This window comes from Lepidochelys kempii, chromosome 2 (assembly GCF_965140265.1).
Source record: "Lepidochelys kempii isolate rLepKem1 chromosome 2, rLepKem1.hap2, whole genome shotgun sequence".
NCBI lineage: Eukaryota > Metazoa > Chordata > Testudines > Cheloniidae > Lepidochelys > Lepidochelys kempii.
The window spans coordinates 52,706,673-52,725,042 of NC_133257.1; the positions used below are offsets into that span (position 1 = coordinate 52,706,673).

Here is an 18,370-nt window from a genome sequence, read left to right on the forward strand (position 1 = left end):
ATCTAATAAGTCTTTCTGGTTGCTAATTTCTGGGATTCTCTTAAAGATACATCAGTGGAACCAGAGGAGCATTTTCTAATCGAGTTCATTATGAATGAGAAGGGAGAAGAGGGCAGATTGTCTAGTCCCCTCACACACCTTACAAAGGATTGGGTGGGCTAGAGGCCTACTTGAAGCAACACTGCAGAGCGAACCCACCAGCTACTCTCTAACCCAGGGGCTACTCTCTAACCCTTCCCCCCACTCCTTTACTGTGCTGCCTGGAGCGCTGGTGGCTGGCAGCAATACAGCTGCACCGCCCAGAGCACCAGGACAGGCAACTGCACCGCCTGGCTGGAGTCAGCCACGCCACCACACACCACAGAGCACTGGGTCAGGCCAGGCTCTGCAGCTGTGCTGCCCCCAGAAAGAGCTCGCAGCCCCGCCACCCAGAGCATTGCGCCGGCGGTGCAGTGAGCTGAGGCTGCGGGGGATGGGGCGAGCCTCCCGGGCCAGGAGCTCAGGGGCCTGGCAGGAGGGTCCCGCGGGCCATAGTTTGCCCACCTCTGCTCTAAAGACTACAGCAGAGGGGGGAGGGGTCGGGGTGTGTCACTCAATAGCAGGTTTCACCTCACTCCAAGTCTGACTACTTCAGCAGAATCCTGGTAACTTGAAAATAGGAAGAAACCCATCGAAAATATCAGGCTCTTTCAACGTCATGCTGCATTTAGATGATTTTGTCTCTTTCAAAAAGTGTGTGGTGATGAGGGATGCTAAAAAACTTCTTATTAACTACGTGTCCCTTTTTCTTGGACAGGAAACCTAGAGGGGAGGGGAAAAAATGCCGAAAAGTGTATGGGATGGAGAACCGAGATATGTGGTGCACTGCCTGCCGTTGGAAGAAAGCCTGCCAAAGGTTCATCGACTAAAGACTGGAAGTGTGGAGGACCCGGGGGATGGGGAGTACAATAGCAGGATCCTGTTCCTGGAGCTGCCCCTGCCTACCCTCCAGTGCTGCCTTTTAAACAGACTTGTATTTCAAAACAAAGCACTTGTAGCCAAGGAGAAGCACTTAGCAAAACCAGTGTGGAGCAATAGAGCAAAAAAAAAAGTCTTATCAAATATTGAACCCAGAGCAGCTATTAATGTTTTTCTTAAATAACTTGTTGCTAACTTCTGTGAACTACTTGCTCCCCGTGACTGTTCTTTAACCGTGTCAATGTCTATGCTGTGAACGTCTGTATCAGTTGAACCAAGCACCGCGTCTTGCCCTGAAGTGAAGATTTCTTTTTAAAAGCTTAAATTCACACTTTAAGACATAAGCTACAGTTCACTCAACAGCAGCTGTACCAAGAGTGGAGTCTGTTAAATAATTCTGCTGATGTGAATAATCTTGGTTGGATTCCTCATTTTCGGGTGTTTTTTTGAGGAATTCAAATCTTGATATGTCAGAAGGACAAGCAACAACACTCCTGGATGATTTTTTAAAAGCAGTCACAAACCAGAACAAGAGTGGCGGTACATTTTAAATTAGATTGTAATACTCCAGAGAAGGAAAAAATGAAAAAAGGAAACACCAGTAGATCTCAGCCACAAGTAAGTCCAAGATTTGAGGGAAACTGTTTCAATGATCATTGAAACATACAGGAATATAATTTGGGTTCCAGTATCTTTTCTTATCACCAGTCCCTTTTCCTAGCAATGACCATCTTATGCTGATGAACCCTATTAAGAACTGGTAAATGCAGCCTTTTGGATTCTATGTAATATCTATTCAGGGATGTGAGCCAACCCAGCAGTTCAGCTCTTGCTTTCTTTTCTCTTGTGTATATAAGATGGTTACTAAATTAATGGCTCACTCATTCTTTCCATTAGCAATGCCAAATTTTATTTGTGCAAAAAAATGTATAGAAAACAAAACCCCCCAAGAAGTGCTCCCACCGCATCATCCCAGCAAGTGGAGTGTGACAGCAGTGGAGCAACATATGTATATGTTAAGTGAAGTCCTTTCTTATTTAGGAAAAAAAAAGTCACTGAGGTCAGAAATAGTCAACTTCCATGCAGACGGCACTTTGATGGATGTGTGGGCTTTGGTGTATTTAGTTCTTCAGTCTGTTAGAGGGTATAAATGCAGAATGCTGATGTTTCATCCCTAGATAGATGGAGTTATTTATTTTCATACTAAAATAACTACTGATGTATAAAGTAAGGCGGAAATGCCACATGAATGCGCATCACCAACTCCTGCCTGTTTAAAAAGAAAAACAACAAAAAACCCCATAGGTATAGGCACCTATCATATTAACAGGGCTATACAGACCCACTACCAGCTGGGCTTGTTTTTCATGGAGTCTGATAAACTGGATCACATAGCTCTCATGACAGCATTACTTAACTTGCATTGCTGCCTATGCCCATTTAAAGAACAAAAGCACACACTTTTGAACATAGTATAGCGCGTAGTGTTAAAGAAAAGGCAATACGTGTTTGAATGGAAAGAACAAAAGAATAATAAGAGCCTGTTTTTTTAAACAAATTTGCTGTGTTGCATGCCTAATTTGAGCATGTTATTTCTGCAACAGTGTTTACAAATCACGCAATTTTCATGCACAAATGGCTAGTGAAAGTCACTTGCGTGCATACAGTTACCTGATTTTTATGCACAGTTGTGCACCTAACTTGTTTAGAAAAATCAGACCCTAAAATCCAGCAAGGATAATAAAACAAAACATGAAATAAATTAACACAACAGAAGGTAAAGATTGGCAGATATACAGCGCCATCTGCACTCTATTGTTTGCACTTCCTTATCTTTTGGTGAAGTCATAGGTCATGGCTTTTCCTTCTGTGATTTTTCTTTTTTTTTTCCCCCAAAGATTTATTTAGGGAAATACCTCTTAGCAATTTGTAACTGGTTTCTAGTTACTTCCTTTTAAATGCTGACATTGTTGTCAGTGCCTTTACTATGGTGGGACACAGAATGTGGAGCTTGCTCCACTGATATCCCTCCTTATTTCTAAAAGCCTCTCAAGAGGCTTATAAAACAATATTGACCACTGTTGACCCCATATTCATTACTTATCCTCATCATTGTTCCCTTTTCTTTGTATTCCCCTTCTCCCTTATTTACTCAGATCTCTTGAATTTTAAAGCGGATTTTAAAATATATTATTGTAATTGGTTTGTAAAATGTTGTACACCATCATGAGCACCTTGGCAGGGGCCACTTCATAAATGAACATATTAATTAGATCATCAAATTTCCACAACATGGGGCAAATTCTGGTTGGCCCCAGGAACCAGGTACAGCACTTGTCCCAGCTTTAATACTGGAGGAAAGTGAGTTAGAGAAAAGGCACAGACCTTATTAATTGCATGCATACTCCGCTCACTCTGCTCTGGCTTGTAGAAAGATCTACTGGGCATGCTCAGAGGCTTAATATAAACGTTAGCGAAGCCATTCCCATAACGTAATTCACATAGCCACTCCCGTACTGCTAACTTTATATCTATTCTTAGTAAGATAGGCACACAAATAGACCACGAAAGCATTGTTATTGTCCACCTCTGGCCAGAGTTACTCTTTCATTCTGTTCTTGATAAGAATAAGATTATTTACAAATGCCATGAATCGGCCACTGCCTGGCCAAAGTGCTTGGCACATATGTCTGTATGGACTGCTTCCCTACACTGTTTAACCACACCAAGTCATGCTTCTCTGGAGGGTCTGTCAGGTGACCCCTGATTTTTCAGAGGAGTCAGAATCTGGTGATCGGTTTCCATCATGCATTCTCACAGTTGGCCATGGGTTCTTTGGTACACACACACACACACCCCACTAGCAACCAGAACTTGACCCTTAAAATAGAAATATTGAAGGATATATATAAAATTCTTTTAATCGCTTAGTAGAAATGATGCTGGTGACAGAAGTTGGTACCACATAATCTTATCAGACTTTTATATTGACAGATATACCACTGGGTCCTAATTTTTGCTGAAGTGACTTTCCTGCTACAGCAAAACAAATGTCTTTTTGGGAAAAAGCCTGAAAAATGAAATTTCAAGCAAAAGGGAAACATTTTAGATAAGCATTTTAAACATGATTAGCTTGTCTCTATTCCTGCATAAAATGCCAAATATGGAAAATATATAAAATTCAGATAATCTTATTCACACAGCTGTTTCCATCCAGGTCAATGGATCTGATTCTGCACTGCCTTGCACCTTGTGTAGTCCTTTACAGGTATGCAAAGTAAGCAAAACTTCCATTCTGATTTGCATATTTACACCTGCTTTTCGTAGGTGTCAACTGCTATTCAAGTCGGTGCAAACATGCCCAGTGGGTCTATCTGTGTGAATAAGGTGAGCAGGCTTCACACATGGTCAGACTCGAGGGCTGGAGATTTTATGCAGTGCAATCATCTAACTGGGATATCTGAATACTGATTGTCTAGTGATCAATCAGTTCCCTGCTCCCCCTCCAGCTGTTTTGTTAGCAATAAGCAATGATACAACAAGAAGACAGAGATCTTTATGGAACATGTATATAGGCCAATGTTACATGCTGAGACCTCTGTGTTTTTCCAGTATTAGGCTGGCTACCAGCTTGCATATGTGAGCTCCAGGTATCAGTCCAAACTGGGTCTCCTCCTGAAACCTGAGCCTGTTTCTTTCTCCAGTCCCACTCACTGATATTACACCCCCAAGTTTTCCCTGAGAGCAACACACTACATAGCAGTATGGTGTCATTCTTGCCATATCTCCATTGCCCGTGTTCTGGTCAGGGACTATCTAGAGCAGGTTTCAGAGTAGCAGCCGGGTTAGTCTGTATCCGCAAAAAGAACAGAAGTACTTGTGGCACCTTAGAAGCTAACAAATGTATTAGAACGTAAGCTTTTGTGGGCTACAGCCCACTTCATCAGATGCATAGAATGGAACATATAGTAACCAGAGCAGGGGCTCTCAAACTGGGGGTCATGAACCCTCAGGGGGTCGAAGGTTATTACATGGGGGATCACGACCTGTCAGCCTCCACCCCAAACCCCACTTTGCCTCCAGCGTTTATAATGGAGTTAAATATATAAAAACGTGTTTTTAATTTATAAGGGGGGGTTGCACTTAGAGGCTGTGTGTGTGAAAGGGGTCACCAGTACAGAAGTTTGAGAACCCCTGATCTAGAAGCCTGGAGTTCTGGTGGATTAAATGTACAGATGTAACCTAGAGGGCTTCCCTGCATGTCCATTGCTCTCCCATAGAGTACATTAAGAGAGCTGCTCAAGAGCCTGGGAGAGGGATGTGAAATTAGAAGTCTCCTGACCAGTTGGGAAGGCTTAACAGGTTATGAGGGTTTGTCCCCACTCTTGATTGGACCAAACTGCACAGCAGTCATCACTAAAATCAAATTATACTGCTCTTCACTATAAACAGTGGTGGTTGGAAAGAGGTTACTAAAATGGCATGTTGTTTTCTATTTCCACTTCACTGAACTCACCTAGAGGTAGCACTGCTGGAACTGAAATCTGAAGAAACTAATGGAGTTAATCCTAGACTGCCAGGACTTATCTTGTACATAGTTACTGTCTGTTCTAAAAGCTGTTATAAAACCCTTCTGGAATCCCACAACAACAAAATCTCCACTACAATAATGTTTTATACCACCTTCAGCAAAACAACAGAAAACTAGTCAAGGTGACAGTTTAGGTGCAGAAGGTAGATGCTAAATTAAGCCACTTGTGGTGTCAAGATCCTTGTGCTTCAAAAACCTTTTAAGGTTGCAAAAAGTGGTGTCTTGAATTGTGGTTGATAGCATCTGCTTCCAGTATTTCCCATCTGATACTACAGTACTGTTTACATAGACTTCTTTATCAAATTTCCATCATACACAAGATACAAGGATTTTTCTGTGACATTCAGCAGGACAATTTCTTTCACTATCTGAAAATCAAGCTTTGTTCTTTCTGCTTCATACAGTATATCATCTCTAACCAATCCAGAAAGATTCTACAGTCAGAAGGTAGCTGGCACTATTTTTGATGATGCACAGGCTGAAGAAGAATACAGCTCACTCATCCATACTCTTGTTTACTCCACATTGCTGACAGTAGTAAGAACTTGTTTTTGTCAATAAACTTGTCAAATAATACATAAGGGAATAGACAAATGCAGTAAGAAGCCACAGTTCAATAGAACTGCTTTGCTAACCTTAACCAATTTTAAGAAAAAAAAATTCTGATAAAACCTTTGCATCCAAGTTTGAGATGACTATTGTATGTTTCCCTGAGAGAAATAAAGAAATAATTATAATATGAAAAACAAATTAGCAGTAGAAATAAATTTAGCTTTCCTATTATATGGGACTACTCACATAAATCAGGATTTCAAGATTTTGTCTGAATTCTTAAAATCTAACCCAGTGCTACAAAGGAGCTCCTAAATTTCATTTGTAAATTCTCAATGTTCATCATCTTTCCCCTCTAGGAAATGTCAGAATTTTATCTTTCATTTTACACTACTCTACTGTAGAAGATAGAGATATCCCTGATTCTGAATCTGTATCCAGTCATGTTAAGGAAGAGTTCTCCTTGCCAATTAGTTATTTCAGTAGCAAATAGTAGTGCAGCATTTGGTATGTAATGTTCAGATAAACAGAAGTTACAAAGTTACTAAGAAGTTTCTCTATAGAGAAATACCTTGAGAAAAATAATGAAATGACGTAAATAATGTGGATTTCCTCAGGGAAAATAAAGGGGCAGTAGATGCAAAAAAAAAATAGGTCTGTTTGAACCTACAATTACTAAGAATTTTAATATGTATTTTATTTTATTTTTCTGGACAGAATTATTTAATGAAATAAGGACTATATTGCCATTTGAATTATTAAAATCAGAAATGAGTGTTTTTGTGAACATGACCTTTTCTTGCCAACACAGAGTATTTAAGCCTGTGTATGCTTCAAATAGTAAAAGGAAAGGGGTTTTAGCTGATGTAAAGTTATGGGAATGGAGTTTGAAACATGACCTGATACAATAGGTGGTCTACATATTTGTATAAAGCTTTCTAGAATGTAATGTAAACATGAAGTCTTGTCGTTGTACAATCACCCAGTTAAACATGCATTATCTATAACTGGGTTACTGTTTCTTTAAGTGGCTCACAACAAAAATGTATACTTTGTAGCATGCTATCCTGCAACTACTAAGTACTATGGTTTGCAAGGTGCTAATTTCCTTATGGTGCACAAGATATTTTTAAACTAGATACTTTTCATATCTACTAGAGTACAAGCTTAAATGAAACTCAAGATCATGCATGCAAAGAAGAAAATGCATTGTATTGAAATGCACACAGTTCTCAAACTTCTCAATTTCTACATGAAGAAATGACCCCCCCTTTTTTTTTAGTTCTGTTGTAATATCTCCTTATCAGAATCTCTTTACAGAATTAACATCCTGACCAGGGATCCAACTGGGCAGACATACGCTCAAGTGAGTAAAATCATGCATGTGCATAAATATCTGAACATTTTAATGAAGTTTTTAGCTTGAAGTAATTCTCATGCTGACACACTGTTAATGATAGTGACTGATCTTTCTCTCTGAGTGTAGGTACAGTAAATCTGCAAAGCAGGGCACAGTCAAAGTTTACTAGAGATTGAAGAGATGTATTTCAGTAGCAGAAAAGCACTTATGCAAAGCACATGAGAGTCTCACCAATGGGATTACTCATATGCTTAAAGTCTAAATTTGTTTCCATGCTTTGCTGACTCAGGACCAAGGAGAGACAGCTTATTCTTATATAGTCTTGTTTTGAAATATATTGCAAGACAACCTGGCCATTTGTAATTTTGTGCTATTTGTTACAGATTCAGAATACTTTTACACTAAGAAAAGTCTCATGCAGAGAACTGGCGCTTTTTTTTTTTTTTAAAGACATTGTTTGGAATTCCAAAGTTGCCCTGTCACTATCAAACTCAAAGGAAGCCTGTCAGCACACGCACATGACACATATAGGTCACTCACATTATGACATACAGTTTGATCTCCGCATTGCCTATGCGCTCAACACACCCATTGACTTCAATAGGAATTCTGGGTGCACAGGAAACAAAGGATCGGGCCCATAGTTCTTAATTTGTCAGTTCACCTAAAAACTTTCAAAATGCAACTATTTTGTATCATCATGATTGATGTTGTTCTGTGTAAGTTTTAGTGTTTCTAAAAAGATACTGGAAAGGAATCAGACAGCAGCCTTCTTTATACGATGCAATACTTGCTTACTAAACAAAGGGCTAAACTATAGAAACAAGTGCTCGAAAGCATGCTCTTGAAAGCTAACTTACCATCAATAACAATAGGTTAGTACAGGCAAAACTTCAGAGCTGTAACAGTGCTGGCATCAATTTACTAAAAACTGTGAAACAAAACTCAGATTCCATGAATGAACCAAAAGGGTTGCTGCTTTATACACCAACAGCGCACACACGGTAACAAAGCAGAAGAAATAATCCCGAACACCTGGCAGGAAGTTAGAAATAGTGACTATCAAGTCTTTCTGAAAGGAAAAATGTTGCCTTTGGTCGCATAGAGATAGTTTAGTCTGAAATTAACATTTCAATGTCATGAAGACAAGCCTACTTCACGGACATGAATTCCATGTTATGAAAAGAGATTTTGCTTGGTCTCTTGAGGTTTTTAGTATATTTATAGTCTCAGTTGTAAAGTTCTTAAAATTGTCAACTATTTAGCTTGAAGGCGTAGTACATTTTGACAACGATTTCTGAAATGATTTCTGAAACACTGTGTCATACCAGTTTGAGCCTGATCCTACAAGGTGATCTGCTCAGACTTCAGGACCCTGTGCTAGAAAGGTTCTCACAGAAGGATCATTTGCAAGAACATTGTTCACAGGTAGAAACGCTTCTTATAGCTGGGGAAATCAAAAGACAAGCCTTACAGATGTTCTGGTATTATGTTATACACAGCTTTCACTAAGTTTATTAAAGGGGCTTTGTCATGTGGGTTAAAACCCACAATTTAGAGGTTATGGGGGAGGGCCATTTAAACCAAACAAAACTGTTTTAGAATTTTAAATGGCAGTTTAAATTATTTGTTTTAATTAGATTTACAAATCCCCTGCAGAGCTAGCAACTCATACATTGCAGCACTGAGTGCTGGAAAGTCAAACTGATTCTGTATTTCACTGTTTAAATAATGAAATATATGAAAGTAAAAAATTGAACTTTTAAAATCTAATTTTACTGATTTAGTAATCGCAGGTAGCAGTTACGGAGGGAATGTTAATTGTTTAAAAAAAGAACAGCTCTGGAGCCAGATGCTGGGTGCTGCTCTCGCAGTATAGAGCAACCATAAAGCCAGTGGATCTGGATCCTGTGAATTCTCTCTGGCCAGGGAATCTTTGAGGGCCATAGAGCCACCACAGCAGTTTCTGTGCCAACCCTCCTCCCTCGCCCCCCATCTGCTTCCTGATATAGAAGGGATGCAGCCAAGGGAGGGATGTCATGGCCAGGTTTTCCTACACCCCCATCAAACCCTGGCTGACAGAATCCCTCACCTAAGTAGCACCACCGGCATCAGAGACTGTCTGAATGAGTTCAATGAGCAGGAGTTGCACCAAGGTTTTGTGCTTTTTTGTTGAGGACCAAAAACAAATGCACCTGAAAATGTCTGGCCTGAAAACTAATGAAATCCAACCAGACTGGAGAAGTATTCTCCCTGCCTAAGAACTGCCACTTTACCAAAAACTGTGCCAGCCTTTATCTTAGATGGTGTTTATAGTCTTCACAAGCTCGTGCCAGACAAAAAACCCTATGACGGCCTCAAGCATCCGATATTGCCTAGTGGGTCCAAATGATATTAGCGGTGCTGCTAACACCACACAATCATCTATCCACTTACCAAATAGTATTCTTCCAGCTTTTCCCAGTTATGCCAAAAACCATTCAAGTACTGAAGTAATTCGTGGGAAACTCCTGTCTTCCCACACTGAAAATATTCCTTAAGTGTGGTACCACCATCAGCACGTGAGCATATTTTATTATAAAGCCACATCTAACCCCCACTTAAAAGCGCTGGGGAATTGCCATTTTGTCTGCTTCAAAGTCTCTCTGCTCCCTCAACAAAGCTCTGGGCCTGGAACTATTAATTGATCTAGGAGTCCTAGTGAGCAGCTTCATCTAAAGTCAGTGGCAGCATCACTTCAAGAGAAAGTAGAATTCAGGGTGGACAAAGTAACAGCCTCAAATCATCAAGTGCAGACTCCTCATGTGGATGTGCAGGAGAATAGCCCTTGTCTTACTGAGTGCCGTCATGTATCACATTTCCTTAACAGCAAGAAAGACAAATTCTCCCATCCTCCAATTAATATATTTGCCTCACTCTGAGAATCCCATAGTTAACTGAATATTAAGACAAGCAGCAATTTCTTAAACAGGATGTTTCCTTGCTTCACATTTAAAGAAACATGATTAACTTTCCCCTAGAAGAAAACCAAGATAATGGGCAGACTCAGTTACAGAGGTACTACTTGAGGGAGGCTTGAGCCAAGAAGTTAAGATCTTAATCCAAATATCCTCAGAACTGGAGCATGGTGGGATTTAAGTGTTCTGTTTGGGCCCATCTCTACTTGTTATTGCACAAGAGCAGTGACCAACGCCTTGGAGAGGGTATAATACAGGGGCTCTCAACCTTTTCCTTTCTGAGCTCCCCTACCCCCATATGCTGTAAAAACTCCACACCCCACCTGTGCCATAACAACTGTTTTTCAGCACATAAAAGCCAGGGCCAGTGTGAGGGTTGGCAAGTGGGGCCCTCACGAAGCTAAGTTGCTCAGGCATCAGGTGGCAAGGTTCAGGGCCCCGGGCTTCAGTCCTGCGCGACAGGGCTTTGGCTTTCTGCGCTGGGCCCCAGTGAGTCTAAGGCCAGCCCAGCTTGGTGAACCCCCTGAAACCTGCTCATGGCCCCCCAGGAGGCACCAGACCCCTGGTTGAGAACTGCTGGTATAGTAGACCTTATGCACTTTGTACCTTACAGTATGCAGCATGACAATCTAATCTAGTCTGGTTACATCTGGATAACACTTCTCTATCCAGATACTTGTGGCCTCCTCACTGTAAACTGAGTACAGGTTCTTTTCTGCTGCCAAAATATTGTGCTATTCTCAAATCGCTTTTAAGTAGAAGATTCTGTCAGTGATCAACACCACTTGTATTTACTGTTTTTATCACATACTAGTCAAGAAACTTGCCAGAAGAGATTATTCATTAGCTTAGGTCATTTCCCCCCCTCTAAAGTACCTTAAAGCAAATGTGATTTGCATATTTATTAAACTGCATTACTTATTTGTATACATGTACATTTTTAAGTAACTGTTGTAAATTAATTCATGAAAATGAGCCTTTCATGGACACCGTTAAGATGATTCTTTCTACAGAGTAGGTCAGTCAAAACAACTACTGCTGGTTATTATTTTAAAATAAGATTAATATAGCAATAATTAGTGCTAGCATTTCTTGGGGATGCAGGGAGAGAAGCACATATTGCACATTCTCAAGTTCATATTAAACAGGGCATTTTCTCTAGAGCCAAGAGATCCGACACTAGTGTCTATCTTCAGTACACAACTGCAGCATATTTTGCTTGTCAGCTGCACAATTCATGTTTTTACAAAACACTATTATATTACATTATAGGGCTTTGGTCCAATCACGCAGTCTCTTCTCAAGAGAATAGTTCCTACTCATGTGAACAGCCTCACTGAGGACAGTAGAACTACTCATGCAAGTAGGGACTATTAGAGTAAGGGTTGCAAGATGAGGGCCCTTAGTTTTCACTTGACATCAATGGCTATTAGCCAGGATGGGCAGGGATGGTGTCCCTAGCCTCTGATTGCCAGAAGCTGGGAATGGGCGACAGGGGATGGATCACTTGATGATTGCCTCTTCTGTTCATTCCCTCTGGGGCATCTGGCATCAGAAAACAGGATACTGGGCTAAATGGACCTGTGGTCTGACCCAGTATGGCTGTTCTTATGTTCACACATTCCTCCAGAAGTTTTTAAAAAAAACAAAAACACAACAAAAAACAAGCTTATGCCAAAAAGCTGGCTAAGTAGAACTGTGGAGTCTCTTCCCCATTACTCTAGAAAACAGGATTTTGCTATCAGTATTTATGAGAGGAAGGATGGTCTTGAGAATAGGTGCTGGACTGGGGATTTAAGAGATCTTGGCTCAATTTTGATTTCTTGTGTGACTTTGGGCAAGTCACTTAATAGCTTTTTGCCGCTGGTGGGGATGACAATACTACGTCGCTTACCATTTGTCTGTCCTGGCTATTTAGACTGTAACCTCTTTAGGACAGGGCATGACTCTTATCTGTGTTTGTACAATGTTCAGCACAATGGGGCCTAATCTTTAATCCTTCTACTAGTAAGAGTTAATTTGATTTGGGGGGCATGTGTGGGGAGAGAGAAGTGGGGACAGGTCAGTGGTTAGCCAAATAATCTTACGTAAAATGAGACGTAGGACCACAGCCTCAGCTGTGCCAGAGTTCTATTTGTTATGGCTTTGATGAGCATCAAGGGTAGCTTTGAACTACCTTTGTACTCCCCTGACTGCAGGGGCTGCCAGGAGCCAGTTTTTGGCCCATGGTATAATGCAAGGAAGTCTGAGGTTCCTCTAAATTTTGCCAGTTTGTAACAGCCCCTGAGTCCATTCATGTTGGTGGGGAATTACGGGAATGGAGCAAGCTATGGCCACTGGGGCTGGTGGAGGTGGCATAGAGCTAGCTACACTGACTCTGTGCCCATCTGGGATTTCCTATGCTGAGGGGAATCCTCAGCTGGCTTGTTAGTGCAGCATTCTAATCCCTTTGCACCATTAGAACAGCATAAAAAGGGGCAAAAGGGTAGTCCATAATGGATTGGATCTAGTCCATAATGTCATTAAGAAACAAATCTGTCCTAACCAATGTCAAATTGCACTAAATTTCATAACATCCCACAAATATGAAGAAGCACTTATACAATTTTGACCTTTTCCTGTAATAAAGGAGTCATTTTAATGCACAGAAAGAGAATATCAATATTATAGACTGTGTATGGCTTTAGTGTAAGACGAAAGGCCAAATATTAGTCAGAATTGGCCCAATCTTGCCACCATATGTAGGCAAAGTGCCTAATAAAATCAGTGAGTATTTTGCTTGCATTGGGACTGCAGGATTCAGGTCCTATGTCCTTATGATTGTTTTCCTACAATAGGGAAATTCAAACTCCGTTCAGTGTTTCTCATCTATTTCCTGCCAAATGTTGCTTTGGAGACTATAAAGTAATTTTGAAATTTTAAAAACATTTCAAGAAGCAATTCAGTCTTTTTTTTTTAAAACTATATTTTTAAAAATTATTTTCTCTTCCACTCTGTGCAAAAGAAGTGATATTTAATTAGAGTTACTCAGCATTGCACTTTTGTATATATTTTTCCTACTTGTTACGCCATGTATTTTTTTATATTAAATAATTAAGAGCAATGGGTTTTTTAAAATCTTTATTATTACTACCAGCATCTTGCAGAGCTTTGACCTATAATTTTTAGAAATTGATCCTGAAATATGGAGAAATCTGATACTAAGAAATTTTTATTAAATTGGCAAAAATGTATACTCTCTGGATCAGAAGAGTTGCTTTTTAATGGTATATACACAAAAATACTGTAGCTTCTGAAATTAATTGGCACTTGGTAGATTCAGTACACAAATGGGATACTACAGCTTTAAAAAGGCAAATCTCCTAGCAGGTAGAAAAGGTGTAGCCCTGGAACTTGTACATATACAGAACTTGCACTGGTTAAGTAAACTGTATTTTTTAATTGGTTTGGTTGAACTCCTTTGTGATCAGTCTATAAATCCATTTAAACCTGGTTTATAAAACTGTCCACTCTGGAGTTGACACCAGTTTAGCTGAATTGATTTAAAAACACACCCTTAGGTAAACCGGTGCAAGTCTCTATGGATTCGGCCCTGATTATTAAAGGGAAGCTGCAAATCTTTACTCATGCAAGTATGAGTAAGATCACAGAAGCCACTGACTACTCATGCTAGTAAATGTTTGCAGGATCAGCCTCTAAAGGCTATATCCTCCATCACTCCCCACGTGGAATGCTCTTTGCATTAAAAAATATATATATCTGCCCCTAAATCTACATCCAGATGGATTTAAGGTCCCCCCCTCCCCATTTTTTGTCTTTCAAGATGAGCACCTGTTGATTTAAAAAGCAAGCAAAGACCATCAGAGCCTTCTGTAGGTGTTGTAGAACACACTGAAAATAAACACTATGGCTAATTGTTTACCTTACCCAAATTGTGTTTATTTCAAATTTCCAAATCATCCCTTGTACTTCAGAGCACTAGAATCTACAGTGACTGGAAGCCAGAGCAAACTGGCTGGCGAAAAAGAAAAAAAAACTCTTTATTTTGCCTCCTCCTTTTTCTGCCAAGGGCAGATCCTTTCTGGGTTACCCTCCCATAACACAAACACAACTGGCTGAGGTACTGTGGGATCAGCCTAGGATCTGAAGGTTTTGAGATTACAGCATGGAAGCAGAAGGAATCTGAACCCCTAATTCTATCCAAAAGACACACACGCGTGCCTTCCTCACCAGTACCATATGAATAGGTAGATGATGATACAAACACCTAGCTTCCTCTGAAGCTGATGCTCTGTTAACTCGCCAGTTTTAGTTGATCTGTAACGGCACAATTCTTCAGCTGTTACTGACAAACTCTGAAACCATTTTGATAATTTTGCCTGAGTAGTAAAAGCAGAATCGGTCCCTACCCAGTGTGAAATTGCTTCTCTCCCTGCAAAGGCTAAAGACGTGTCTGTGAAACCCAACTTCCACTTGCCCAAGGGTGGTGAAACTTATTCTGAACTGGAGTCCCTTCATGGCAGCACACAGAACAGCTTTGCCACTGAGCCAGTTTCTACATTTTCAGTTGTTTACACAAAAACTGAAGGAAGAAAAAAAAGACTCCTTTATGTATCTGATCAGTGCAGGTGAATAACTCCCATGATAAGGGGAAAGTCTTCAACGCCATGTGCAGAGGATTTAAATGTGCACTCCTGTTGGCAGCAAGGGGTAATTTTGTGACTAATCCACTATACACACTGGTAACAAATTTCCTTTAGGTGTTACTGAAATTTGGAAGGGTGGGGGGAGAGCTTTTTTAAAATCACAATCCTCACCCTCCTCGCAGTTCCAGTCATCAACCTTGTTCAGACAGCATGCGCTAAGCAGAAAATAATATTTATGAGGCACACAAGGTGGGTAAGGTACTAGTGTTTATTGGATCAATTTCTGTTGGTGAAAGAGAGATGCTTTTGAGTGTCGGAGAACTTGAACGCTTGTCAATTTCACCAACAGAAGTTGGTGGTCCAGTAAAAGATATTACCTCACCCACCTTGTCTGTCTCATATGCTGAGACTAATATGGTTACAACACTGCAAAGAATAGTATTTATTGTCAGTCTACTTGCTTATAAGGCGTGATACTATTGGAATGCTGGGTGTACTTCCAAGATGTCTTTATTCAAGCAAAACTCCTATTGACTTAGGAGAGACTCTTTGGGCCTGTATACACTGCAGCTAAGTTTGAGGACCCAGTTACAATTGAGTTTAATTTAGACTTAACCCTGAAATGCATCTGCGAACCCACTTCTGTATCCATGCAACATACACCGCTCCCTGCACTTCCGGACACACTGTAATTCACAGGATCAGGCCTGTAATTATTAGACATGCTTCTGTGCATTCTGCTGCCAGAATGGAAAGGTTTTAGGGTTAGGCCAAGAATGTAGAGATTGGGGCTACCCGAAATTCCTTTGTGAAGTCTGCCATTGCTTTGTATAAAAATTTTTAATGCGCTTATGATTCTTTGTGCCCACATATGCATATTTTTGCATGCTGAATTCAAATCTTTCAATGCACTTTCAAGGAGTCTTATGATGTCTAAGGTAACAACTCTAAGCACAAGTGATGGTGCAGATGTTGGAAAGCTAACTCTGCAGACAGTGCTAGTGAAGGCTCGGAGTTGCTCAGGACGATAGAAGAGGCTAGATTCCAAAGGGTTAACGAAATGTAAGTAGTAAGCACACTTGGTAGTGTTTTCAAATTCTCAGCCATTGCCAAAAACAAATAAAAAGTAAGCAGCACTAGTCTATGCTGAGGACTAAAATTTCCGTGTTTGAAATGAAGCTGCTTTTTAGCTAGCTCATAACACCATATTTAAGACCAAGTTTTCCTAAGACTTAGGTCTCCATTGTATTAATAAGGGCAGCATTGGTCTAAACCCCAGACAAACCAGGCTAAACGCATACATGCTGGTATACCTGAAGTTCAGCAAGACTCCGCTATAATGGGTTTGGAGATTGTATGTTCTAGTTCAGCATCTCACAAACTGGAGTTCACTCTAGGGGGTCCACAGCCCCCGCTGATCAACTCCTCCCCCTCCCTCCCAGTGCCTCCAGCATGCCGGGGAAACTGCTGTTCAGCAGCATGCAGGAGGTGCTAGAGGGAGGGGGAGGAGCAGGGACAGGGTGTGCTCGGGGAGGGGGGAATTGGAGGGCAGGGGTGGAGCAGGGGCGGCAGGGATGGAATCGGGGCAGGGCCTGGGGCTGAGCGAGAGGTTTGTGGGTCCCCGAAAAATTTTAAAATCAAAATGGAGGTCTTCAGGTTACTAAAAAGTTTAAGAACCGGTGTTCTAGTTTATCTAGTAGCCTACAAGGTGATAAAATGCTTGAAGTATCTCACAGAGACAGTTAGGAGAAAAAAGTAGCCAACTCTTTAATAACACTGTTCAGTGACCGTTAATTTGCAAGATATATGTTGGTTACTGATCTCATGCAAGTTTGTCAAAATGCAGTTCTGTTGCAAACCGGTGATGATGAACTTGCCTAGCAGAAGAAGCTTCCTTTGATCTTAGTGAATGAATGTATGCAACTACAAACTATGCATTTTCATACAGTCATTTATTGTATTTTGTATTGATTCAAAGCCAAAAAAGATGTCTAGGTATCATCTTGCTCATGAGGGCCCCAGCCTGCATTCTTAACACACCCTGAATTCCCCTTGACTTCAAAGGGAGTTTTGAGAGTCCAAGGAATGAAGGATCAGGCCCTATTGTTTTCAATGCATGCTTCACTGGAGAAATGATTAGAAGATGGCAGGAAGACATGGTATTACATAGGACGTTAAACTACAGGCAGTTGCTTCTTCTGTAATACATGTCAAACCATTCTGGTGAATGCTTTTATCCTTGTAAGAATCAGATGTGCTAAGAACATTGTCGCTTTAAAAGTACAGTACAGTAACCCTGGACTACAAGTCTAAGATGGTTTTTGCTTATACACAATCTATTCAAACACAGGATACCAATATAAAGACAGCAGTGGCGATATTTTTTTTATTTATTCAGAAAAGTATGTGCTTCTAGGGGGTATTCAGTTACAATTTCAAAAACAACATACAGAAATGTTTTTATTTTATGGATCAGCTCACTTACGAATGTTGTAGTTTTTATAAAGGTAGCATGAAAACATATTTTTCAAGTTACATCCATATTTCCTATGTTCCTGTGTTGTATGTGTAATATTCCCATCCCTTCTAAAGCTTTTTTGTAACATTAGCCACTATAGTTTTGTTTTTTAGCAAAGCTTATGTCTGGTCTCCAATATGAAAATCATTCTTCTTAGCACTACTGTGGCCCTGATCCTGCAGCGTGATGCATGCTGGCCCTGTGCCAACACTGAGTCCATTGATTTCAGTAAGGATGTGGGCCAACATCTTCAGATGGTATAAACTGTCATAGCTATTGGAAGTATGACCATTTGTACCAGCTGACGATCTATCCCCAGCAAGGGCACATAAATCCATCTGCATAGACCCTCGATGCAGTCAAAGGGGATCTGTGGAGACCCAAGGTCTAACTAAACATATCACTGCCAGAGCAGGGCCTATGGCAAAACTAAAAAGCACTATTACATTTCTCTGCAATCTTTGATTGCCCTTTGGGTCTGACCCAGGGCCCACTGCAGTCAACGTGAGCCCTTCCAATGATTGCAGTGGGAGCAGCTCAGGCCCTCTGTCATCAGTTAATATCACAAAATTCACTTTTTAAATATGAGAAAAAAGAGCTTCCAACTCTGGCGCTAATGGAAATATTGGAAACTTTTAATATATATTTGGGAAGTATTTGAAAAATAAATTGTCTGTCTTTTTTATATTACAACTTTTAGCCAAATACAAGTATTCTGATTACTACTTCTGTGGATATCTATCCGACTGTAAATAATCTCATAATGTTCAGGTACATAAACCTGGAGGG

At 40.5% G+C, this 18,370-nt stretch overlaps 1 protein-coding gene across 4 annotated transcripts in view; it reads left to right on the top strand.

The window, feature by feature from the left end:
- The window catches only part of ZNF704 (zinc finger protein 704), a 153,380-nt gene extending 136,784 nt beyond the window's left edge, over positions 1-16,596 (top strand). For 2 of the 4 annotated variants that reach the window (XM_073330740.1, XM_073330741.1), the window contains one exon: positions 797-16,596. In XM_073330740.1, the coding sequence (XP_073186841.1) occupies positions 797-908 (112 nt within the window). In that variant the 3' untranslated portion in view covers positions 909-16,596. The remainder of the gene's footprint in view (positions 1-796) is intronic. The other 2 variants (XR_012157153.1, XR_012157154.1) reach the window with 2 other exon arrangements.
- Positions 16,597-18,370: the final 1,774 nt, after the last annotated feature.